Source organism: Pteropus medius, unplaced genomic scaffold, assembly GCF_902729225.1.
Source record: "Pteropus medius unplaced genomic scaffold, Ma_sr-lr_union100, whole genome shotgun sequence".
NCBI lineage: Eukaryota > Metazoa > Chordata > Mammalia > Chiroptera > Pteropodidae > Pteropus > Pteropus medius.
The window spans coordinates 4,705,960-4,731,485 of NW_024349798.1; the positions used below are offsets into that span (position 1 = coordinate 4,705,960).

General features: G+C 43.1%; 1 protein-coding gene across 2 annotated transcripts in view; it reads right to left on the reverse strand.

The window, feature by feature from the left end:
• PDPK1 (3-phosphoinositide dependent protein kinase 1) overlaps nucleotides 1-25,526 on the reverse strand; it is a 73,615-nt gene that overhangs the window by 25,341 nt on the left and 22,748 nt on the right. The window contains exons 2-6 of one of the 2 annotated variants that reach the window (XM_039885036.1): nucleotides 20,576-20,842; nucleotides 17,696-17,738; nucleotides 17,297-17,434; nucleotides 11,981-12,125; nucleotides 11,165-11,262 (exon numbers count right to left, since the gene is read on the reverse strand). In XM_039885036.1, the coding sequence (XP_039740970.1) occupies nucleotides 11,165-11,262; nucleotides 11,981-12,125; nucleotides 17,297-17,434; nucleotides 17,696-17,738; nucleotides 20,576-20,842 (691 nt within the window). The remainder of the gene's footprint in view (nucleotides 1-11,164; nucleotides 11,263-11,980; nucleotides 12,126-17,296; nucleotides 17,435-17,695; nucleotides 17,739-20,575; nucleotides 20,843-25,526) is intronic. The other variant, XM_039885038.1, reaches the window with a different exon arrangement.

Consider the following 25,526-nt stretch of genomic DNA (forward strand, 5'->3'; position numbering starts at 1 on the left):
AGTCTCACTGGGACTGCGTGCTACACAAGTACGAACACTCGCCCTCTGAGGACACGGCCTGAACATGGCGGCAGCAGCTAGCTCGGTCCTGGGATGTTCTGGAAGAGAGGAAGCTGGAGAAGAGATGATGGCTTAAATATCCTTCCTTCTCAAAACTGACCACCCTGGCTCATGCCAGGTGGCCCCAGGCTGGGCCCCTTGGTCTGCGGCAGGGCCCCTCCCAGGAGGCCCTGGGTCTGCACACCCAGTGGACAGCTTCGGAATGAGCCAGAGTACGACCCTGGGCTGCACCCAGGAATGACAGACCCAAAGGTCAGACTGGGCAGGTACCAGAGCCATGCTAAAGTGAATCCTGCTCCATCAGTCAACCCCTGCACAACAGCGCCCCCACAGTAATCGTGGCCAGTCCTCACAACAAAACAACCTGAGCATCAATCCTTCCCACGGATGTGCAAACAGCAATCAAGGCTCAACTACAAGAGGAGGGTACACACAACCCACACAAGGGACACACCTGGAGTACCTGGTGCAAGTGACTACTATGACTATGCCACTAGGCCCCACAGAACACCTACTACATAAGGCCATTCTACGAAGACTGGAAGACATAGCAGCTCTACCTAAAACATAGAAACAAATATAGGGAGGCAGCTAAAATGGGGAGACAAAGAAACATATCCCAAATGAAAGAATAGAACAGAGCTCCAGAAAAAGAACTAAATGAAATGGAGACAATCTACCAAATGTAGAGTTCAAAACACTGGTTATAAGGATGCTCAATGAACTTAGGGAAAAGAGGAACTCAGTGAGAACTTTAATATAAAGAGAAAATATTAAAATAGAGCTAGAAAACATAAACAAGAACCAGGTCAGAAATGAAGAACACAGTGACTTAAATGAAGACTACCTTAAGAGGAATCAACAGTAGATTTGATGAAGCGGAGGATCGAATCGGTGATTTAGAAGATAAGGTAGCAGAAAACACCCAATCAGAATAGCAACAAGAAAAAGGATTAAAAAAAAAAAATGAAGATAGTTTAAGGGGTCTCTGGGACAACATCAAGCGTACCAACATTTGCATCATAGTGATACCAGAAGGAGAAGAGAGAGTTACAGAGTCTAAGGAATTGAGGACCTATTTGAAGAAATAATGGTGGAAAATTTCCCTAGCCTGGCAAAGAAAACAGACATACAAGCCCAGGAAGCACAAAGTCCCAAAAAAGATAATACAAAGAAGCCCACACCAAGACATATCATAATTAAAATGCCAAAGGTTAGAGACAAAGAGAATCTTAAAAGCAGCAAGAGAAAAGCCATTAGTTACCTATAAGAGAGCTCCCATAAGACTGTCAGCTGATTCCTCAAAAGAAACTTTGCAGCCCAGAGGGACTGGCACGAAAAATTCCAAGTGATGAAAAACAACGACCTACAACCAAGATTACTCTACCCAGCAAAGCTATCATTTAGAATTGAAAGCCAGATAAAGAGTTTCCCAGATAGGAAAAAGCTAAAGGAGTTCATCAACACCAAACCATTATTACAAGAAATGTCAGAGGGGCTTAAGAAGAAAAAAAAGAAAGAAATATGAATAAGAAAATGGCATTAACTACATATTATTTTAGCTGTAAATGGGTTAAATGCTCCAATCAAAAGACAGGATATGGATGAGAAAACAAGTCAATATGCTACCTACAAGAGATCCACTTCAGACTGAAAGACATATACAGACTGAAAGTAGAGATAGACAAAGATATTTTATGAAAATGGAAACAAACAAAAAAGCTAGAGTAGTAATACTTATATAAGACAAAATAGACTTTAAAACAAAGGCTATAACAAGAAACAAAGAAAGAAGCAGTATCCCACTTCTGGGTGCTTATCCAAAAAACCCAAAACACTACCTCGAAGGGACATGTGCATCCATATGTTCACTGCAATATTACTTATATTAGTCAAGATATGGAGGTAACCTGAGTGTCCATTAGTGGATGAATGGATATACAATGGAATGTTACTTAGTCATTAAAAAAAGAATGAAATCTTGCAACCTGCAGCAACATGGATGGACCCAGAGGGTATTGTGCTGAGTGGAGTAAGTCAGAAAAAGACAAATGCCATATGATTTCACTTATATGTGGAAGCTAAAGAACAAAATAAACAATACAGAAACCAAATCATAGATATAGAGAGCATTTTGAGAGTTGCTAAATGGATGGGGAGTTGGGCAGGGAGGGGTGCAGAGGGAAGAGGATTAAGAAGTACAAATAGGTAGTTACAAAATAGTCATGTGGATATAAAAGTTCAGCCTAAGGAATATAGTCACTAATATTATAATAATTATGTATGGTGTTGGGCACTAAATATATTGGGGGTGATCTCTTCATAAGTTATATAAATGTCTAATCATTATGTTGTACACGTGAAACTAATATTGTATGCCATCTGTAATGAAAAATAAATTATTTACAAAATATTTTATTGCAAAAATCATTTAAAAAATCATATGTATGAATAAAATTTTATTTCCCAATGGACAAAAACAAAAAACAAACTGACCACCCTGTTACACATATGTTCCAGTTTAGGAAAAGTATATTTCTCTTCCCACATGGATTGACAGCTCTATACTGGTCTTGGGCCTGACTCAGAAATAACTTGACAGGTTACAGCTATCTGTGATAAAACACGACAGACCCATGTTTTGTCTGTCTACAAAATTCTTTACAATATACAGCTATAAATTACATAATACCTAAATTAAAATGCAAAAGGAACCAAGGGCCTACAGCCACATCAATTCAGCACGCGATGGTTGGCACGGAGATAGGTCTGCTGGCCATAGTGGCCATCATATCCCCACCCACCATCCCCAGGCAGCCCTAGAGCCAGAGTGGGACCCATGGGGGAAGACTTCCGGGATGCTGGTTCAACGGCCTCCAAAGGCAGGTACCCAGGAAGAAAACACAAGTCAATGTGCTGACTGTCCTCAGAGGAGGTCTCTGTCCTCAAGGCAGGATCCTGTGTACTGGAGCCCTGGAGCCAGCAAAGATAGGCAGGAGATGGGGTTTATTCCTCCTGCCCCCACATGCTGCATCCCCTCTCCCACCAGTGGCCCCCCAGATGTTGGTCCCTCCCACCTGTCCCCCAGGGCTCAGATCCAGTCCTGTTGCTTCCTCTGCCCTGTTGCCTTAACTGGTTCCCTTGGTGAGTTATTCTCCTATAAAGACTATGAGGTTGCATATGCATCCTGCCAGGACCCTGACTGATACTGCCAAGAACACTGAGGTGATTCATGAGAGAGAAAAACAAACCAAGAGCCAAAACCAAATGAAACCATTCAACCACAAATGAATCAAAGAAATGCAAATGAAATGATAGCTTATCAAATCCGCAAACACAAAATAGGAGGAAAATAATACATCGTGTTGGCAAAGATTTGAGACAGACACAGTGCTGCTGGTGGAGATAAAAATAACTTTGGGGGGAGCAATTTTTTAATAAGCATCAAAAGCCACTGAGAATAGGCTTGCCCCTCCGGGGTCTGTACTTGATACTTTACTGCTTATGCAGTGTTTCCAGTCTTCACAGTAATCATGCATTGCTTCTGTGATTTCTATTTTGTAATGCTATTATTTAAAAGTATTAGAAGGAGGGGGGAGGTAGATGGGGTAAAAGGAGTCAAACGTGGTGAAAGAAAGAAATCTAACTATGGGCGGTGAACACACAATGCAATATATATCATATGCCTTACTGTTGAATTGTACACTTGAAACTTACTGGATTTCGTTAACCAATGTCACCATAAAAAAAAGTACTAGAAATACATCTTACACGGAAAGACATATATTATGCATAATTAAATAATTCAGGCTATCAAACGGTAAGCAGAAGTATCTGTGCTTTTAAACAGCTACATTATGCACAAAACAAAGTCTAAAGGATATACGCCCCGCCCCCATATGGCTTGGCTTTAAACAGTGAATCATGTCATCAGGACTGTGTTGTTCTTGTTTTAAGCTTTCTGGGTTCGGGTGGGCTTGTCTCCTATGACACCTGCTGCTTCCTCTTCCCCAGGGGCCTGTGCCCACCTTCTTAAAGGCAGACTCCAAGTCTCTGCAGATATGCAAAGTCACCTCCTTGAAAAGGAGCTCTCCGGTGAGTCGAGAGATGAATGACTCCTTTGGAGTGTGGAAAGGAATAGGACTGTCCTTATAAAGATGTTCTAAAAGTATAAAATAAAATACACAAAACTACAAATAATGAAAGTATCAAAATATTAAAGTAATAAATGTGTGATGTGCTAATATATGGTTTTATTGATACACTAAATAAGATCTAGCAGCAGACCTAATAATACAATAATTCTGCAGTGATGATGAGCATAAACACTAGATCAAGAGTCTATGACAACTTTAACAAGACAAGAAAACATCTGTGATTTCTCCTGATGACAGAGACATTTGTTGCCCACCCTCATGATTGAAGCAAATGTTCAATTTCACTGAAAGGTTTGTGAAAAATAAGTAATTTCCTCCTCTCCAGCTTCACTGCTGGCTGGCTTCTATCTGTGACATTTGGGTAAAGAGCCTCAGAGAGTATCAGAAAACCAGAGATAATCTTAGTCCCCTCCCTCTGGAAGCTCAGAGATAAGCCAAAGGTCAAACTTCTCCAGCTACTAGAAAACTGGGCCCAGGACCCCACCATTGGCTGACTTAGCCTTCTCTATGCCACTGACCCCTTGCCAGTAGGCCACACAGTTAAGGGAAAGAAGAAGGGTCGTGAGCTCGGTTTTTGTTTCTCTCCTCTTTTTGGGGAGAGAGAAGGCCTGTCTCCACCCTTAAAGTGGTTCAAAGAAAAGTGACCAGCATTCTGGGCCATGGACCACTCTGGCCACCACAGATTTGCAAGTCAGACTCTGAGGTGCCAGTGGGGAAGGCGGGACCTGAAGAAATGTTCCTGAGGTCAGGAGACACCCACACTCTTTTAAAGCCAGAAATGTAGACTGCTAGTTTCTTACCCATAAACCCACATGTGAAACACAGCAAACATTCCATAAACTGTGGTTACCTCTTGGACAGAAGACAAGAAAAATGAATATGGCAACACATAAAAAGGAGTCTGCACTATGACCAAGTGGGATTTATCCCAGGAATATAAGGGTAATTCAACATATAGAAATCAATCAATGTAGTAAGAATAAAGGACAAAACCACATGATCACCTCAATAGATGCAAAAGAGCATCTAACGAAAATTCAACATTCTTTCTTGATAAAAATACATAAAACCAGGCAGGAAGGGAACTTTCCTCAATCTGATAAAGGCATCTATGAAAAACACAACTACCATCGTACTCAATGGTGAAAGATTGGAAGCTTTACCCCTAATGTCAGGAACGAGGCAAGGATGCTACTCTTGCCATTTCTATTCACTGTAGCAGAGGTTCTATTAGAGCAATTAGGCAAGAAAATGAAATAGGCATCCACATTAGAAAGGAAGAACTATCTCTAATCACAGATAACATGATCTTGTATACAAACATCAACTATAGTTCTATACCCTTGCAATGAATAATCTGAAAATGAAATTAAGAAAATTCCATTTATAATAGCCTCAAAAATACAATACTAAGGAGTAAATTTAACAAAAGTACAAAGCTTATATATGCTGAAAACTACACAAGATTTTAAAAGAAATTATAAAAGATCTAAATAAAGACATCTCGTTTTGAAGGATCAGAAGACAATATTGTCAAGATGGCAATATAGATGTACTCTGTGACTTACCACGGTTTGACTAAATATTTTTGACTACAATGGTACAAAATTGTACTTTAAATTTTGAAATTTGATCTTTTCCTGGGCAAGTGATATACAAGACTCTGGGTAGTGAGCCACAGCTCCAAGTCAGACATGTGACCAGAAGGGTAAACAACTGATACTTTACAGTGTACTGTGCTGCCAGCATTTTTGGATACTGTGTTCTGTGTTCTGAGCACACTTAAGGTAGGCTAGGCTAAGCGATGATGTCCAGTAGGGTAGGTGTATTAAATGTATTTTCGACTTGTAATATTTTCAATTTATGATGGGATTATTGGGACATACCTCCATTGTAAGTCTAGGAGCACCTGCACTCCCCAAACTGATCTATACATTCAACACAACCCCTACCTAAATCCCAGTTGGCTTTCACTGAGGACAATGTCTTCCAGGTTCATCTAGGTTATATCAGAACTTCATTCTTTTTCAGGGCTGAATATTATTCCATTGTATGGATAGACCACATTTTATCCATTCATCAGCTGAAGGACATGAGTTGTTTCCAATTTTTGACTATTACTAATAAAGCTATGAACATTTCTGTACAACTCTTTATGTGAACATATTTTTAATTCTTTGGGATATATACCTAGAAGTAGATTTGCTGAGGAACTGGGGAACTGCCAGACTGTTTTCCAAAGTGATTGCACCATTTGACATTCCCACCTGCAGGGTATGAGGGCTTTAGTTTCTCCACATCCTTGCTGACACTTATCTGTCTTTTTGATCATAGCCATCCTAGTGAGTATGAAGTGGTATCTCATAGTGGTTTTGATTTGCATTTCCTAATGACATTGAGCGTCTTTTCATGCGTTTATTGGCCATCTGATTACCTTCTTTGGAGAAATGTCTATTTAGACCCTTTGCCCATTTTTTAATGTTTTGGGGTTTTTTTTTGTTGTTTTTGGTCACTTTGAGTTCTTCATATATTCTGGATATAAGTCACTTATCAGATATATGATTTGGAAATATTTTTTCCTATTCGGTGGGTTGTCTTTTCACTTTCTTAATGGTATCATGGCACAAAAATTGTTAAACTTGATGTGATCTAATTTACCTATTTTTTCTTCTGCTGCTTGTGCCTTTGGTATTATATCTAAGACAACATTTCCTAATCCAAGGTCATGAAGATTTGCTCCTACGCTTTCTACCAAGAGTGTTATAGTTTTAGATCCCACATTCAGATCTCTGATCTAACCAATTAACAACTGAGTTAACTTGTGTATGGTGTGAGGCAGGGGTAATAGTGTTTTTGATGAATTGGTCTTCACTGGAGGAAGATGGTGAACCAATTCACGGTTTTCAAAAGTGGCAAATAAAAGGGGAAGAAACAGTATTTATCCTGTTTTTCCTTCACAATTAATATTGCTAGTTAATAAGCAAATAGTTGCTATGAGGAAGTTTCCCTTTAAAGAATTCCAACTCATAAATGAAGGAATTAGATTATGATCATTCTGTATTCTCTACTGAACTAATAGATCTAGGCCACTATGGCTATAAAGGGCTGTTGACATCACAGAGAGAGAGATGAATGGATGTCAAGTGCTTCCAAATAAAGAAGGCATTACCACCAGCCTGAGGTGTAAGAGGACTGAACTTGAATGTGATCAAGCGGCCAGTTCCAAATGCCAGTTTACAGGACATAGAGAAGGGAGAGGGACAGGTTATATGACTCCACAGAGATGCAATCAGCAAAAGTCTGAGAAACACTATAATACAGACAAATAACCTGGGTTGTTCAACAGACTGCAAAGGAAGAAATATAGATGGAGAGGAAGCTACAGGTTAAAAGAAATTTAAGAGACAAATTAGCTAAGCTCAAACATGGGATCTTTATTTAAATCCTAATTCAACTAAACAACCACCAAAAAAATTACGACGTGGAATTATGATTAGAAATTTAATACTGACTGAATATTTTGATATATTAAGAAATTACTGTTACTTTTTTATGTATAAAAGTGGTATCATATTGTAATTACTTTTTTAAAAGATTCTTTATATTTACATTTTCCTATATTTATAGGAAAAACAAATTGATGATATGGTAGAAATCAGGTCACATGTATGGTTTCAATTTTTACAAAAAGCAGGTACTCTGTAAAAAAAAAAAAAGAAAGAAAGAAAACTCTCTGTGTTTCATAACTATGACTAAACAAATACAAATATTGAGAAGACCAAAGTAAACCATTTCTTGATGGTTAAGAGTTATGTTTGGTGGTGTAAGTATAGGGACTTGGCTTTCTCCTCTATCATGTGAACTCTGCTTTTGTGGTAGAAGAAAACCTGTTTCGAAGGCAGCTCCTTCATAAAGGGATGGGTGTGGTTCTGCCCATGCGAGAATGCTGGCAAAGCAAGACACTATGAGAGGGTCTGAAGTCCACAGCACACCTACAGGGAGGTTGATACTAGTCTGAGGGTCTGGATGATGGCTGTCCACAGAGGGGCCACGCAGAGAAGGTGCATCTGGAGTGACAGAATGATTTCGGTTCTGAAGCCTCATCATTCCATCCCCTCTCCACTCAATCTCACCTATGAACCTGTCCCTCCTGTTTGCTGAGTGGAGCCTCCACACCTGGCTGCATATCAGAAAGACCTGCACAGTTCAGGACACAGGTTTCCAGACACAAACCCCAAGTCTGAACCTCCAGGGCTCTACAAGCTCCCCAAGCCTCTTGCAAAGAGGACAAAGGCCAGGGACACAACCACAGATGAGCAACTTACTCCACATGATTAAGCTGTGCTCACCGGGATATGTAGGCGGGGGACCCTTGTGCAAGCTTAGAAGTCACAAGTCCTCTGTGCCAGAAAGTGCTCATCAACCCCACATGCCTTCCACAGCTGCCCTGCTGTCACCTACTCCCGCCTATGACAGACATGCGGGCCACTCAGACCCAAAAGGCAGCGGTTAGAGAGAGAGATGCAGGGCTCACCCCCTTCCAGGAGTGACCCATTGGGACAGAGACCTGTGAAAACAGACAACCTCTCGCTGGGAGGAAGGCAAAACATGCTCACTACACAGCTAAGGAATCTGGGCTCCCACCAAAACTTTCCTTCTGGAAGCTTTGACATGTTTTGGGGAAACCATCTCTGCACAAAAGTTTAAAAAAAAAAAAAAAGCTAATGCAGGAATAAATTCTAAGATTCTGAAGTACTTCAAGAAGAAAATGAAAGTAAGTCACTAAAATGAATAGTTCACATGATTACATGTGTTTTTCTCTTCTAGGAAGAAAAAAAAGCTAACTCTTCTATATATACAAGTAATTCTCCATTTTACAACGTAAGGACTTTTAACCTCCTGCTTTCAGAAAGAAAGAAGAGCAAGTTTATTTCACAATTTCATCAAGCATTTAAATTCTTATATATTTTTCAATGGCTATGGGGCAACAGGACTAGCCTCTGCCAAATATCAGATTCTGAAGGAAATCTACATGAAAGAACAAAGGACAGAGTAGACCCCAAAGTAAGTGGCTCCCAAGGCTGACTGGGAGTCCCCATGGTGGGAATCACACATGGTGACAAGCAGCCTAACAAGAACATTCAGGGACACGACGGTTCCTGTTTGGTTCACCTCTGTGGTGGACAATGTTATCGTTTTGGGTTATACCATGCTCACAAAAACATGATTACCTGCCAATAAAATGTTACTATCAATAGGCATAAGTCAAAGAGATCAAGGTTTGGGGGCATCTCACAAGTGCCAACAGGACTTCCTAGGTGTTGTGCATCTCTGGGTGGGAGGCCACCCATCCTCTGACACCCTCAGTGTGAAGAAGGAAAGGGTGCTACAAAAGGCAGGCTAGTAGAGCCAGGACTATGCCTTGTTGAGAAATAAGAGCATCTTCTTTGATTGCAAGTTTTATTTTAGCCCCCAGATGGTGGTGCTTCAGGGTTCTCAGAAGCTCCCAAATCCAAGACGCTGTTGTGGTGGCTCAGTGAGTGTGCAGAGATTAAAGTACTAACTGGCAGAATCTTCACAAGAATCCTCAGTTTGCAAAACACCCGAAAAGGAAAGATAAGGCACCCTGCAGAAGGGAACCCACAAAGACCCAGCCAGGCGTGCTAGGCACCTCCCTGCAGCACAGATTCGCATCTCTGCCCATGCATGGCTGGCATGAGGGGACATAGGCATAGCCCAGTGGCTGCCCAATGTGCTGTCAAGCCTGAGGCTGAAAAGGCCAATCTAGCTGAGCTAGAGGGCTTTCTTAAGAGCCGAGGTCCTCTTCACCGATGTGCAGTGCTCAGTTCCTAGCCAGAGCAAAGTGGATGCTTCTGTCTGAACCTTCCACCAATGAACCCTGTACTCACATCCAGCATATCCGTTTCTCCAGTGCTTTTCATCAAGGTCCTTTTCTCATGGCAGAGAAGCGCGTGCACTTCAAGAAGGTCCCTGCCACAGCCTTTTGTGTCAGGGCTGCTCTAACAGTCACGTCCCAAGACCCAAATTTCATTTTCAGGGTCACTTATTAACTCGCACAGTAGCCCTCAGCTTCTCCCAAATCTCGCCACAAAGGGCTTTTTCTTCTTTCTACCTCAACACTTGAAAACAGTTTCAGAAGTAAAATTACCATTCTATATACTCCCAGAGTTTATGATTCCCATCCAATAAACACCTGAAGGGCAGCAAGAGCCCCAGCCAAGATGCCCCCAGTCTAGTTAAGATATCCGGGGCACTCTTCTGGCCCAAATGGACAGTCAGCAACTTCTCTTCAGGTGATAGAGTTGTCATAGTATATAATACAATGCTAGGAAGCAACCTAGAGGTAAAAATCAGGTCCCACTTGTTCTATGATTTTGTAGAACCTCACTATAACAGCATGTCTGGGCCATCACTGGCAGCTGCACACAGGAGATGAGGAGACAGACGGTGGGCAGTGGAATATAGGGACAGTGCTCTCCCTCCCTCAGTTACCACCTGCAGGGAAGAGCTGGGAGCTGACCCATCAACCCCACATCACTGCAAGAAAGACCAGGAACAAATGTGGCACTCTGGTATCTTCTAGGAAGACTACAGAGGGTGAGCCACAGGGCAGTCCCTGGCACTCACAAAGACAAGTGAGAACATGCAGAGAGCACCTGGTGACCCAGCACCCCTGACTCAACGACAGGGGACCAACCACAGGCAGCCGTCCACCCACTAGACTAGGCGCACAGTGCCCAGGCACTGACAGTAAGAGCTGCCAGGTGAGGCAAGGTCTTCCCCAGTGAAGGTTCAAGCATCTATTTTATAATAACAAAGGTATTACAAACGTCTGTCATTAACCATGACTACAATGCAATTCACCACATTAAGAGATTTTCATCTAAGCTCTAAGCAGGATCTGTGGAAATAAAGCACTCACACACCTTGTTTACTCTCTGGGGATAATACTTTTGCTGTTCCAAAATCTGTGATCTGGATGTGCATATCTTCATTTAACAAAATGTTTTCTGGTTTCAAGTCCCTGTGAAAGCAGATTTTTTTATATTTGAGATGAATTATTTAAAACAGTAAACTACATACTCTAGCTTTCGCTAAAAACAAAACGAACTAGTTAACACTTATAATCTTTATAGACTAACAACCAAGAATGCAAAGTCTAAAGTTCATAATGAACAAGTATCAATCAATTGCATATAATGAAGACATTCTAATTATATCACTTCATAACTACCTACCGTTTTTAATAAACATTTTACTAAAATACAAACTATAATTTTTAAACCATAAAATAAAGAGCTTTTAAACCTATTGTGGGAATCATTTCACAGTATATGTAAATTAAACTATCATGCTGTACACCTTAACCTTACACAGTGATATATGTCAGTTATTTCTCAAACTGGAAAAAATGTTAAAATTGTAAATTTTATGTGTATTTTACAGTTTTAAAAAGTCAGTTAAAGAAAGTTTATTTGCATACTTTCAACTTGAGTTTATCAGAAAGCCATGGTAAATGAGACCAGAACATAAGAGCTACAGATGACAAAATAATAGTTGTCGTCAAGATGGGTAGGAAAACTGTTAGCCTGGCAAAAAAGACATCTGAGCCATTTTATCTTATAAGTGAAGATCCATGAGGCTCTCAACATCAGGGTGATGTGAACTCTCACATGAGGGATCCCACCCTCCATTAGGTAAACCAGAGCTGCCCCAGGGAGCCCCAGGCCCCAGCTTGGTACCTGTGGATGATGCCCCTGCCGTGCAAATACTCTAGAGCAGACACCATCTCGGCTGTGTAAAATCGGGTGCACGTCTCATCGAATGAACCAATTTTGCGAATGTATTTAAGTAGTTCTCCATTTTTGGCATAACTAAGGCCAAAATCTAAATATTGCACAGTTAAGGAAGAACGCAGAAGTGATTTTTTAAAACTAACCTTAACAACCCAATAGGAATTTTTTAAATTAATGAAAACTGAAGATACCTGTGGCCCGAGACTGCTGCCCCTCTTCAAGTCAGACCAGGTCATGGTCAGACCTATGGCCGATGGGAATCCTGGGTCCCAGCACCCGGGCGAGTCCCCAGGGTAGGTTTCTTGCCAAGAACAAAACCCTCTCAGCCCAGCTGCCCCTTCTGGACCTCACCAGTCCCAGAAGGCACCTGTAGCCCCAGTGAAGGGCAGCTGCTAGGGATGGCAGTCGAATGCCTCTTTGCAGGCTTCAGCCAAGGTGTGTGTATGGCGGGGGGCGGTCCTCCATCATAATCCAGTCCACACACCTGCACAGTGCGTACACATTTACTGAGCACCAGCTGTGCTCCACATGCTATGCTAAGAGTCAGTTCATGTAAAGGTTTCTCAAATGAATGCTCCAAGTATAAAGTGACAAGTTTTGTAAGAGAAATGCCATTTTATTAATTTCTTGAGTCAATCTATTTATGGGCACCCATTGGGGAGAGACTTGAGGAACACAGTCATCCTTCCCTTGGACACCACTGCAGGGCGATTTGTTTAATTTCTATTCTCCCTTTTCCAAAGAGGATTAAAGCTTGCAGAAATAAATGGATCTCATGTAATTGCTTCCTCCTAGAAGCACCAAAGGTCTGCGTCTATTAATGGAAATCTAAAGGTACTTTGCAGCTCCCTGGCAGCCAGGGACACAGTGACCCGAGTCCTCACCTGCCCTGAGCAGTCTCTAAGGTTTGGAAGGGGTGGCCTGTGCTCAGGGTATTCCATCTGGCTTGTTTGCCAAGGCACTGCTATCTCCCACCAAGGAAGGAGTCTGAACATGCAAGTACAGTAGGGACAAGCCCAGGAGGAAGAGACCAGCCACAAAGGCTGCTTGAACCTGCCCTGGATCCAGCTGCACCTGTGGCCACCTGAGCCCTTTCAACTAGGATGCTTAACAGGGACCTGAAACAAAAATCTTAGTTCTAGGGAATCCAAAAGGTCTCAGCCAGGCTGCCTTTCCATTTGCCCTGCTCTGCTCCCTCTATCAGGAAGGCTGCAGACTCTGGCCCACTTGACCCCAAGCAGGAACTTGGCACTGCCTCAGCAGGTGGCCCCACCTAGATTAGTCAAGGAGCCTCACCAATTAGGAATGCCTCTTCCCAAGAGCCTGCAGCCCACAGAGGCTTGGCCATGGTCACAGGCACTGCACCTCTTTCCACTTAATGGGTTCTGCACCTTATCTGACCATCTCCTGAGTTCCTGTTTCCTATAAGAGAGACACTCACTTCTAGTTCTCTGCTCAGCTATGGAGCTAAGGTGATTGACAGGTTTTGAATATGACAGATGTCAAGGATCACAGATCCAAATCCATGTTCCCTCTGACCATACACATTCTTTATCCCTCAGAAGCACTTTTTCAGACCTCACTGATCCATTTCCCATCCTAGAACATTTCTACCTCCTTCGGCACAGCCAGTGCCCTGGGGCCCTGAGGAGGAGGCAGTTCTAGTGCAAGGAGTGGGTGCATTCCCTGAGGATGAGCACAGACCAGGCCTGTGGCAGAGCCCAATGCCTGCATTTTGTAGAGGATCCTGGCACAGCAAGGTTAAGAAACTAACTCGAGGTCACAAAGCCAAGGTCTCAAAGCCTAGTGCACTGCTTCTATCCCCAAGCTACAGGAGGGGACACACAAGGACGAGTAGGTGGGGGCAGAGGAAGAATGCCCGCTAGCCAAGTAACCTCTGAGATCCCTCAGCCTTCATCCCTGTGGAAGGGAAAGGCACCCTTGCAGTGCTCAGCCCAGTGCTCCAGCCCGTGAGAGAGGGTAAGGGGCTCGCATTCAGTGGCCTCTTGGAGCTCAGCTCCCTCCCCTGGGAGCAGGGACTGAGTCTGATCAGGCTGAACCTCCAGATGGCAGGGAGGCTACCAGCGCCCAGGGCCTCACGGGGACCAGCCGCCAGTTTCCAGGCTGCCATGAGGGTGTCCCGAGGCTCTGTTCTGCGGGAGGTTTGCCCCTGCAGTCACTCCAGTCTCTCTCCAATGTGTAAATTATGGCTAGAGGAGGGTGGTGTACATATGGGGGCTTATCTTGAGGTAGAGAATTTCCTTTTCTTTCTCTCAATACAATGTACTCCACTAAAGATTTCGAGTGGGGCAGAAGTCTCCGATTTCACTTCTGTCAGAAGTGAAGCAAGTCCTCACAGCCTTCACAGGCACTGGAATTTGCCTTAAAATTTAAGAACAACAGTTACCATTGTACAAAATCTATTACCCTCAACCTACTGTGCTCTAACCAATTCCATCTGAAATTAGAGAACAAGCTCACTCATCTAGATTCTGAGCCACCTGATCCCACCACATGTAACCTTGGAAGAAGGTGAAGCCAAGTATGTGTGTGTGATCTGTCAGAGCCCCCCAACCAACAAGATGCATTGTCCCACAGGCCCTACAGAAAGCCCAAGCCTCCAGAAAATCTGGCAATCAGAGATCTCCACAGGCACGAGGAGCAGAGTCACATAGGTCCCAGGGAGCACAAGGTGTGTGTGGGGGGGATGTCAAGGTGGCCTCAGAGGTGAGAGACACATAGAACAGACGTGAAGAGGTCCCTTCAATGTCTTCAGGAGATCACTGATGGCTGTTGCATGAGCATGGCTGCAGTGAGGTGGAGACAAGAGGTAACACTGGAGCCAGGGGTAGAGGCAAACATTCTATTACACCTAACACACACCAACAAGGAACCCCCTCCCTGCTTCACATGCCCTTGGCTACTAAGCATCTTTACTGCTCCCCTTTACAGTAAATTCACTGGGAAGAATCTGCCCTGTGTGCTATCTGCACTTCCTCATCTCTCTCTACTGAACCCTACTCCAATCTCCAAACTGCCACTGTCAACGACTTGCACAGGGGCCAATCCACAGGTCAGGTTTAGGTCCATGTGCTTGACCACTCCACAGCATCTAGCCGGGATGCAGCACCCTCCACCAGAAACCATCTGGTTCTTTGGCCCCCAGGTCTCTGTCCTCTCAACTCACCGGCAACAACACCCCTTTACCCTCAGCCTCCTCGAAGGGTCCCTTCCGAGTATCAATCTTCGCGTGTGGGAATGACCCAGGCTCAGGCCTCAGACCTCTCCCCTCCAATGCCCCCCAGTGGCCAGCCAGCCAGCTGACACTGCCCTGATTCCTTCCTGAGCTCTGCCAGCAGCCTTCCAGTAGCCAGCTTAGCCCTGCAGCAGCAACCACCTATGGATGCATCAAATGCCAGCTCAACATCCACTCTCAACTTGGCTTCTCCCAAGTCTCTTCTGGCTCAATTCTAGCACTACTGTGCACTCAGGTCCATAACCGGGAGCCATCTTGACTCCATTCTCCCTTGCCCATTCACTTACAAGAACCTTCACTGTAGCAACAAACAGCTGCCCTGCTTGAGATCTTCCCAGGCTCCCTGCTACACTTAGAAGAAAATCCAAAATTCTTGCCAGGCTTCCAAGGCTCAAGAAGCTGGCCCCAGCCCAGCCTTTCCATTCCACCCACATATATATTATCCTGTCCTCACTCCATCCGTCTCTGCCCGAGGTCATCAACTCAGACCACTGAGCTAAAACAGAAGCACATTCCAACACTCTCCCTTACCTGGCCTTACTATTCTCGGCCCCTTAGAGTCTATTATGCAGGTACTGATCACCTGTGTTATTTATCTCCTCCACAAAAACGTAAGCTCCATAAGGACAGAGCCAGTCACCTTATTTACTAGCACATTCCCATCATCTGGCACTCAGCAAGGACTTCTCATTAGACAAAAGCAAATTTAGATGACAACTGGCAAAAATGGTGTTTAAGGGGGAACAGGGCTGAGCAAAGTTTTAACCCAGGACAATCTGTGCATATAGGCAAGAGGGAGAGGGAGAGGGAAGGGGAAAGCCTGACTGGTGGGGGAGGGGAAGGGGAAGGGGAAGCCAAACCCTCAAGACACTGGACCAGCTTTGCAAGTGGTGGGTGATGGGAAGAGGCTCTGGAAACCTTGAGGACAGAAGGAAAAGAACAGATGCAAAGACTGAGGTTTAAACTGAACAAGCTCTGAACCAAATCCATTTGACAGTTCAATCTCTCTTGGTCCAGGAGAAAGTCAGGAACATCTGCTGGGATCGAGGACAGAGTGACCAGGCAAACAGGGGCTGAGGGAAATCTTGGTTTAGAAGAACAACTGCAGGAAAGGAGCTGAGGAGTGAGGAGAAACTGGTTGGCCAGGCTGCATGACGAGCACGCCCAAAAATAAGCAGTATGACACAGATGTATGGCCCACCTTCACTGCCAAAGGTGACCTGTCTCCCTGATCCCTAAGCAAAGGTAAAAGAGGAAAAAGACAGTGCTGCAGGGATTAGAGAGCTCAGGGAACACGAGATGCCCTCGAATAAAGCAAAGAATCAATGGGTGTGACGTTTCTGCTGGAGAAGCACCTGCGCAGCCTTGGAGAGCCAAAGGCACTGTATGAGCAGAGATATCCACCAGCAGAGAGAGTGGACACCAGAGTGGTACCACAGGGAACTGGAAGAGGGGGAGGAGGGAGGCTGGAGGATCCCAAGGAGGGGCTGTCTCTGAGAGGACAGCATCCTGGGTACAGGGAGAAAAGGTCTGGGCTCCTGTGGGTTACTCCCTGGATTTCTCACTTGGGGGCTGAGCCTGGTAAGGATGTCCCTTCCAACCCAACACCTACACACATGGGCCAAAGATGGAAGAGGGGTGCCCTTCTTCTACGATTCCCGAGTGTCCAAGATAATTTTTCCTCTCACTTCTCTGCTTGAAGCACAGGACTGGACACCTGATAGATATTCCAAGGGCGCTGCTTAGAGGAATGAGGGAAGCCTCTGAATAAATGTATAGCAACCACGGGGTTAAAATAATAACAATCCTTTAGATACAATACTTATCAATTTAAAAAAATCTCAAAAAACATCTGTGATGGTCTCCCTTAAAGTAACCCCAGGGGTTCCGAGCCACACTGTGAATTCCTTTGAATGGCTACTTGCGAAAACAGATAATGGTGTCACAATTCCAAAATGACAAGGGGTCACTGTGATTTCTGAATGCTTTGACTGTTCAAAGGATACACAGCTTTTCATCATCCTGAAACGTGAAGTAAAGTTTAACAAAGAAAGGGTGATCCAGGCGTGACATCACATCTCTCTCTCTGGTTACATACGGGACCTTGTTCTCTTTGATAATGTGACGTTTCTCTAGAATTTTAACTTAAGGTAAGAAAGAAGCGAGTTACCACAATTAGAAACAGTAAGAAAATACTAAAGCCGCAACTCATAAAGGTAACTGACCCAAATTATAGTTTTTCACAAAACACAGCCACCAGCTACATGGTCTCTAAGACAGACCAACAGCATCCTATTCCATGAAATCAGCACAGAAACCCCCAGTCACTGGGCAGCTGGGCAGCCACATACCCAGAAGCATATTGTCCCTGTATCCCAAACACAGTTCAGTGAGTCAGTACTTACTAGCATATTCCCTTGAGGTTGCCAGTTCTCGGGCCAGGACAACCTGGTTTGGGAAGAAAAAAGGGAAAGAGAAGAGAAAAAACACCCAATGTAATTAGGGCACTGAGTTTCACAAGTCACTCCAAATCCAATCGTATATGCTACCCCGCCCTCACCATGAAATTACATTTAAATATTTGAAATTACATTTAAATATTTTTGGTCCTGTGCTAACAAATACAGCTGAATGTCAATGACTAAGTTAATGTATTCCAATAGATAAGAGCAAATACATATCTCTCTCAACAGCTTTCAGGAGGTTCTTCATCAACAGCCAATAGTTCCCACTGTGCAGTGAAGTGTACATGCAGGAATATCAAGACCAGCGTCACCCTCACAAACAATAAGAAGCAGAAGCAAATAAAGCCTCCACAAGTGAGTATTGGAAATTTCTTTAAAAAATAACTTTAAAAATAAATGCTTAGTGTATGTTCATTGCAAAAAAGGCACCCTGAATTTGGGCTGCTCCAAATACCTGTTGCCGTAATTTCACTTGTTGCTCTCAGACATTGTAACTACCATCCCTGATATCAAGGGCGCAGGAAACAAAATCATATGTGGCCTGCAGACAGTGCCTCCTGGGAGTCCTGATCCCCCACAGGATGCAGTCACACTCCCAGCTCTGTGGCATACCTGAGTCTGGGACTCCAACTTAACTTGGGGGACAGGGCATCAATGGAGATTGCACCACGGGAAAGGCCTTTCTACAAAAGCAAACCCTGGGCACAACCTAGGCGCCAACTTCTAAATGCCCAATGAGCCCAGTGTGGCAGTATGCTGGGTGGCCCCCACCACTGCCAGCTGGTATAAATGCTTCTCCTAAGACACCTGCAGGGGGATGGCCTAAGGACCAGAGAGCAGTTGAAAACCTGCCCAACTCCTGGAAAATCCCTGGGCCTTCTGGAAAGATCTCAGGATGCCATGGACCCAGTTTATTCAGCCTGAGTATGAGTTATATCTTGGTACAGAATTCTTTCCTAGACTTATCGGAAGTGATCCTGGAAAAGCACTGTGTGAAACACTCTGCAGTCATTAAGAATGAGGTTGGACTGCATGTACTCAAGTGGAAAGATCTCAAAGATCTTTCCAGAGGAATGTACCTGTGTGGACTGTTCTCAGGCGCCGGAGAGTGAAAGGGAGTGAGCTGGGGAAACTTCCCTTCTCTAGGTTATGTATTTATGCAATGCAAAATTTATGCAATTTCTTCACGGGAGCATATACTAGCTATGTAAGTAGAAAGAATATGAATATTTAATGGAATCCTTTCTGAAGGAGATAGTTTTGTTATCTTTCTGTTGTGTGAATTCAGCATTTCACATAAGGTTTCCTTATGGGCACAGGGCAGGGAATGCCCCTCTTCCACAGATCAAGGCATGCTGCATCCCTCCACACCACCTGGGCTGATGGCCAGGCTAATGTGGCCATCATGATCATCCTTAGGGAGCTGGATGGCAGCAAGCCAACCTCCCTTTGCCCCAGCACCAGGCTCTGCCAAGTGAAGACCTGCCCAGCCTGAGAACTGCTGCTTGTCCTAATTTTAAGTGGTCTCTATTTTAGGAGTGGTGAGAAAGAAATGAGGGAAGTACCTATAACATGAGAACCAGGACTGCAGGATTCTGCAACACACCAGGAAGGAGTTTCCAGCTCACAGCACTTCCCGTCACCTCCCCAGCACAGGGATGAAAAGAGCCTGTGCTAGGGCTTCTCACCATCAGAAGCATGTCACCCAGACAGTGATACTGTTACCCACTGTGGAAACCCAAGGACATGGGAGGAATTTCACAAGCAAATCCTCACTTTCCAGTCAAGACAAATGACCAATGAAGTAAAGCTGAGAAAGGAGAGACCTCTTCTTTTACTGGACCGTAGTAAGTAACCATGCAGAATACCAAAGTTCTCTTTAAAATAGATTCTTTTTTTTCTGAAAAAATCTGAGTGTACCAGAAGGACTGGGGACTATCATCAAGTTGAAGGTTTTTACCCTGAGGGCACAATTCTTTCATAATTTAAACAAAACTTCCAATTAAAAAATCTAAATTAAAAGTGTAAGAGGAGCAAAAGTTAACATTAATTGAAACAATGATGGGAACACAGGGGAGCTATAATATTTCATGACCTTCTTTGTATTTTGAAATACTTAATAAATGTAGAAAGAGAAAGAAGACCAAATTTCACATAGGTATCTTCGCAAAGGCCAAGCAAGGAAGACATGTTGTTCCGGAATCCTGCAGGTGTTAGGGTCTGTGTAGTGCCACCCAGGTGTGTCCACAGCACTGCTGGGCCCAGCTCAGAGACCATAATGGCAGGGAGCTGTCTTTTTATGAAGGCACAGATTTAGACCGGGGAGCAGGTGCTCAGGCCTCCCCTGAGACTGCCGCAAGCCCCTGTCTCTCCCACAGCCACATGGGGCTGCCACCTCAACGAAGGGGCTACTTTGAACCTTCATTTCTTTGCTTTAAGAAGAAAACTACCACAAACTAGATACAACTCACTTGAGTAGCAAAAAGAGTTACCCTAATTGTGACCCGTCAGTGCTGTGATAACATTTCTGTTTATGAAACTGAGGACACAAGACTCTGGAGGCTAGCAGGGTCTTCGGCTGTAACGGCAGCAAGGGTCAAGGGTGTACTGTTTTACATATGTGTACATACACACACACACACACACACACACAGACATATATATATATTTAAAATTTGGAGAGCTAATTTTAAATAAAAATCTGATTAAAGAGAAAAAAAATAAAAAATAAAAAAAATCTGAGTCTCCTAGTGTCAAGTCTAGTTCGGCATATCTAAAGAAAACACACTCATTCAACAAACAGCAGCAGCATGTACTCACTGTTGAAAAAGAGCCTTCGCCAAGAATTTTCCCGAATTTGAAGTCTTCAGGCCGTTTCTTCCGAGGCTGTGGTGGTGGCTGTGTGGTGTGTTGCAGTGAGTTGGCACTTGGGCGGGACTGAGCTGCGGTGCTGTCCATGGTGGGACCCTGCCTGCTGCCACCGCTGGGAACGCCAGGGGCCGTGCCGGACTCAGTCTGGGTCCTCACCATTGATGGGGATGGGCAGGAACATAACACCACACTGGACTGAATAGGAACGGTGTCATACTGGTGGACAAGAAAAAAAGGTAAGACTCAAGCAGCTCACTTTTCCTAAACATACGAACTAAAGTGTTGACACTAGGGAAACACAAACACCGAGTACACAGCAGGCCATCTTATCTTCTGCCGCACAGGTAAGGCTGTCGCCCTCCTCTCCCAAGTCCCTTCCCTGCTCAAATCCTAGTCCACCGACCCGCTTGCCCATGGACCCCATCACCTAGTACCTATCTGCCCTCACCCTCCTTTCTTAGCACAGCACGAGTCTCCAACTCACCCTCGCCCAAAGGCCATTTAGTTGGCCTTTCCCATCACTGCCCAATCTAAACACAATCTGTGGCCAACCCCTGTTCACAAAGGAAACGGGTCCAAACCTTGTAACCAGTGTCTCCCACTCCAGAACCCCTCATCTTGCTCACCCACTCACAGCTGATATGACAAGACACACGGGAAGTCACTCAGTTAGGGCTTGAACAAACAGACTGGCTTGAGACTGCATCGCAAAACTAAACAGAATTTTAACCTGGCAGTCCTGGAACACAGAAGTATAATTTAATGGCAAGAAGAGTCCAAGAATCGCCAACTGCGCGTAAAAATTATAGTCGATTAAAAAAAAAAGCTTCTCAAAAACCAAAACAAAAAAACTGTGGAATAACTGGTTAACAATCTGGAAAATAACTGATTTAGAGCCAAACTTTTCCCTATACACCATAGTTACCTCCAAACCAATTAAAGAGTTATGTTTTTAAGTTATTTAAACAAATATTTACCTTTTAAAATTATTCAATGTGATCCTTATTAAAATCTCAACTGGTGTCTTTGCAGAAATTGACCAATTGATCCTAAAATTCATATTGAAAGTCAAGGGAGCCAGAATAGCCAAAACAATCTCAAAAAAGAACAGTTAGAGGACTCACACTTCCAGATTTTAAAATTTAAAAAAACCTACAGCAATCAAAACAGTTTGGTACTGTCATAAGGATAGACACATAGATGAATAGAGTCCAGAAATAAATCCATACATCTACTACAGCCAACTGATTTTTGACAAGGGTGCCAAGATCCTTCGATAGGAAGAACAGTCTTTTCAACAAATGGTGCTGGGACAATTGTATAACCGCATGCGAAAGAATGAAGTTGGATGCTTTTCCCACATCATATATAAAATTTAACTCAAATGGATCAAAGATCTACATGTAAGATCTAAAACTATAAAACTCTTAGAGGAAAATATAAGAGTAAATCTCCGTAACCTTAGCAATGGTTTCTGAGATATGAAACCAAAAGCACAAGCAACAAAAGAAAACAACAGATCAAAGGGACTTCACCAAATTAAAAACTTCTGTGCTTCAAAGGCACCCTCACAAAAGTGCAAATCATGTATCTGATAAAGGACTTGTAGCCAGACTATATAAGAAACTCTTAAAACACACACACACACACACACACACACACACACACACACACACACACACAAACACCACACACAAAAAAATAGGCAATAGATCCAAAATACAAATGGCCAATAAACACATGAAAAGATGCTCAACATCATCAGCCACTACAGAAATGCAAATCAAAGCCACGATGAGATTCTACTTCAGCCTACTAAGGTGGCTATAATCAAAAACACAGAAAATAACGAGGGTTGATAGGGATGTAGAGAAATTGGAACCCTCATACATTGCTGCTGAGAATATGAAATGGTGTAGTCACTTTGGCAAACAGTTTGACAGTTCTTCAAAAGGAAACATATATCCCAGCAATTCCACTCCCAGGTGTATACTCAAAAGGAATGAAAACATTTGTAAAAGAATGTTCATAGCGGCATTACTCACAGTAGCCCCAAAAGTAGACACAACCCGAATGTCCATTCAGCCATAAAAAGGAAGGAAGTATTGATATATGCTACAATATAGATGAATATGGAAAACATGATGCTAAGTGAAAGGCCAAGCACAAAAGGCCACATACTAATACGATTCTATTTACATAAAATGTCCCAAACAGGCAAATCTATAGAGACAGAAAGTAGATTAGTGGTTGCCGGGGGCTAGGGGAGGGGGAATGGGGAGTGACTGCTAATGGGTCCGGAGTTTCTTTTTGGAATGATGAGGATGTTCTGGAATTGAATGGTGGTAGTGTTTGTATAACCCTGTGAATATACTAAAAACCACTAAATTATACACTTTAAATGGGTAATCTGTATGGTATATGAATTATATCTCAATAAGCTGTTATTAAAAAAAGTTGTATCACATGACTGCATTAATTTATATATAAGAACTCATTCAAATCTATAAATCAAGACTTTTAATGAAGCAATGGACAAGGCGTAGGCACCAAAATACCTCAAGTAACCAAGAGAAGAAAACATGCACTGTATTCAAAAACAAGATAAAGCAATGGGGGGATGAATTAATAGATAAGAATGATGATTAAATATGTTTTCAATACACAGAGACACCCAATGTTGGTGAGCAAGTACAATTGCTGCTGGCACCATAAACCTGTGTTGCTGTTAAAATGTTTTTGGAAAGCATTTTGGTAATTTGTCAACAAAGCAACAACAAAACAGTTGTCAATGAGACACAAAGAAATATTGAAGAAAAGTGGGTATAAATACAGTTAAAATTTCAGATAGGTATTAGAAAGGATGAGATAGCATAAAGTAAAATTGGAAATACAAAAAAGTTATAACCACAACCATAAAAAAAATTTCTAACTCTGACCATGAAGTGTTCTTGCAGTGACATCATTAGCTTACTCACCACCAGACTGCTATAGAACAACACGAAATGAACTCAGGGCACCCAGATCTGTTTCTAACAGTATTTTCCATTAAAAGAATCCAGGAGAGCACCTGACTCCATGTCCTGGAAACAAAAGACGATCGATATGGTCCAGGAATTCCTTGGTGGGTCTGAAAAGGAGGTGCCTTCATGAGTCGTGGCAGCAGGAAAGGGCAGGGAAGCTGGACTATAGGGGCTGCCAATGGCCAAATTGTGCTGTAAACACTAAAAAGAGATCAGTAAGTACAGCTAATCAGAATAAGCTGAAATTGGGAAAAATCATGAGTCTATAACAATACATACAGGTGACAGAAAGCATATCAATATTATAACATAAAAACAAGCTGAATACAACTGAATGCTTAATTTTATAAATTTAAATAGCTAAGGGAGTGCAGCCAGAGCTCTGTTTCTTGTATTGTGTATCTATTTCTTCATAAAGAATAGACAAAAATATCCTCTCTACACTTACATAAAGAAGGGAGACACAGAAAACTATGAAGAAGCCAGAATCCTGCAGAAACAGCACCAAGAACAGGAAAGACAGGTGAGTACACAGTAATCGATGGTATGCAGTGGATGACACCTCAGTCACCACAAGAGAAGAGCTAATGGAGATGCTCATCTCGAGATGCAAAAAAACAAATCTAGGCGGAACATCCTGTGACCCAAACATGATGAGCACGGAGGTGGAGAAGAGAGGCAGCAGATGGCAAAAACAGCCAAAAGCCTGGGCAGTCCCTGCAGTGCCATATAAACCTCGGTTCCACATAGCAGGGAGGCTCAGACAGGATCACCCTGGAATACACTCTACGTCCCATTCTCAGCCAAGGAGCCATCATCAAGAACTCTGGAGCTGCACCACAGTTGAGAGGAGGTTTCTTTTACTGGTAAGATCATTGTGACTCCAAGCAAAGTACAAAAATATGAAAGAATTAACCAATCACACAGTATCAAGGAAATATTAGGAGAATATAATGAACTGACTTTGTAAAAAACATCTAAGAGAACCAAATTTTTTTAAATGTGGCACCTGGTGCTGACATGACAGTGCTATAGGTCTCTAGCTCAGCAGTTCCCAACCTTTTTGGCACCAGGCACCGGTTTCATGGAAGACAATTTTTTCCATGGACCAGGTGGAGGGGGTGGTTTCAGGATGATTCAAGTGCATTACATTTATCGTATACTTTATATCTATTATGTTGTCATATATAATGAAATAATTATACAACTTGCCATAATGCAGAATCACTGGGAGCCCTGAGCTTGTTTTCCTGCAACTAGACAATACCATCTGGGGGTGATGGGAGACAGTGACACCTGAAGTGTGTTGCTTATGTCCAGTCTACTCCATAATCTCATTTTGGTTGCTGTCACTGCAAAAAACCCTGCTTCACAAAGATAGGATGTTAGAAATGGAAGCAGGCTTTTCAGTGCTTTTATGGCCATCTCACGATATTCTGCCTTCAATCCAGAATGTACGGAGATTTAAAGTTGTCTCAAACATACTTTTAAGGACATCATCATTTGCGATCTCAAACAGCTGATCCTCTTCTAGCATGGACAAAGTTGATTCACCTGGCTTATTCATAAATGGGTCACAGATCTATTCCTTCTTTTGTGGTTGGGAAGTAATGCTCAAACTCTTTTGAAAGCTGAGACGGGATCATGCACCAGCTGGGAGAAAGAAAGCCCTGGCTCAATCAATCGCTAATGTTTGAAACATCAAAAATCCCAATGTTCACTCATCGCCCCTATAATTTCCATTTGGCTTTGAATGCAGCCACTTTATCTACCAACTTGAACACAGTTGTCGTTCTCCCCTGAAGTGAAAGACTGAATTGGTTAAGCAGGTTGATATGTCATACGACCAAGTTTTGCGACCCATTCTGTGTCACTGA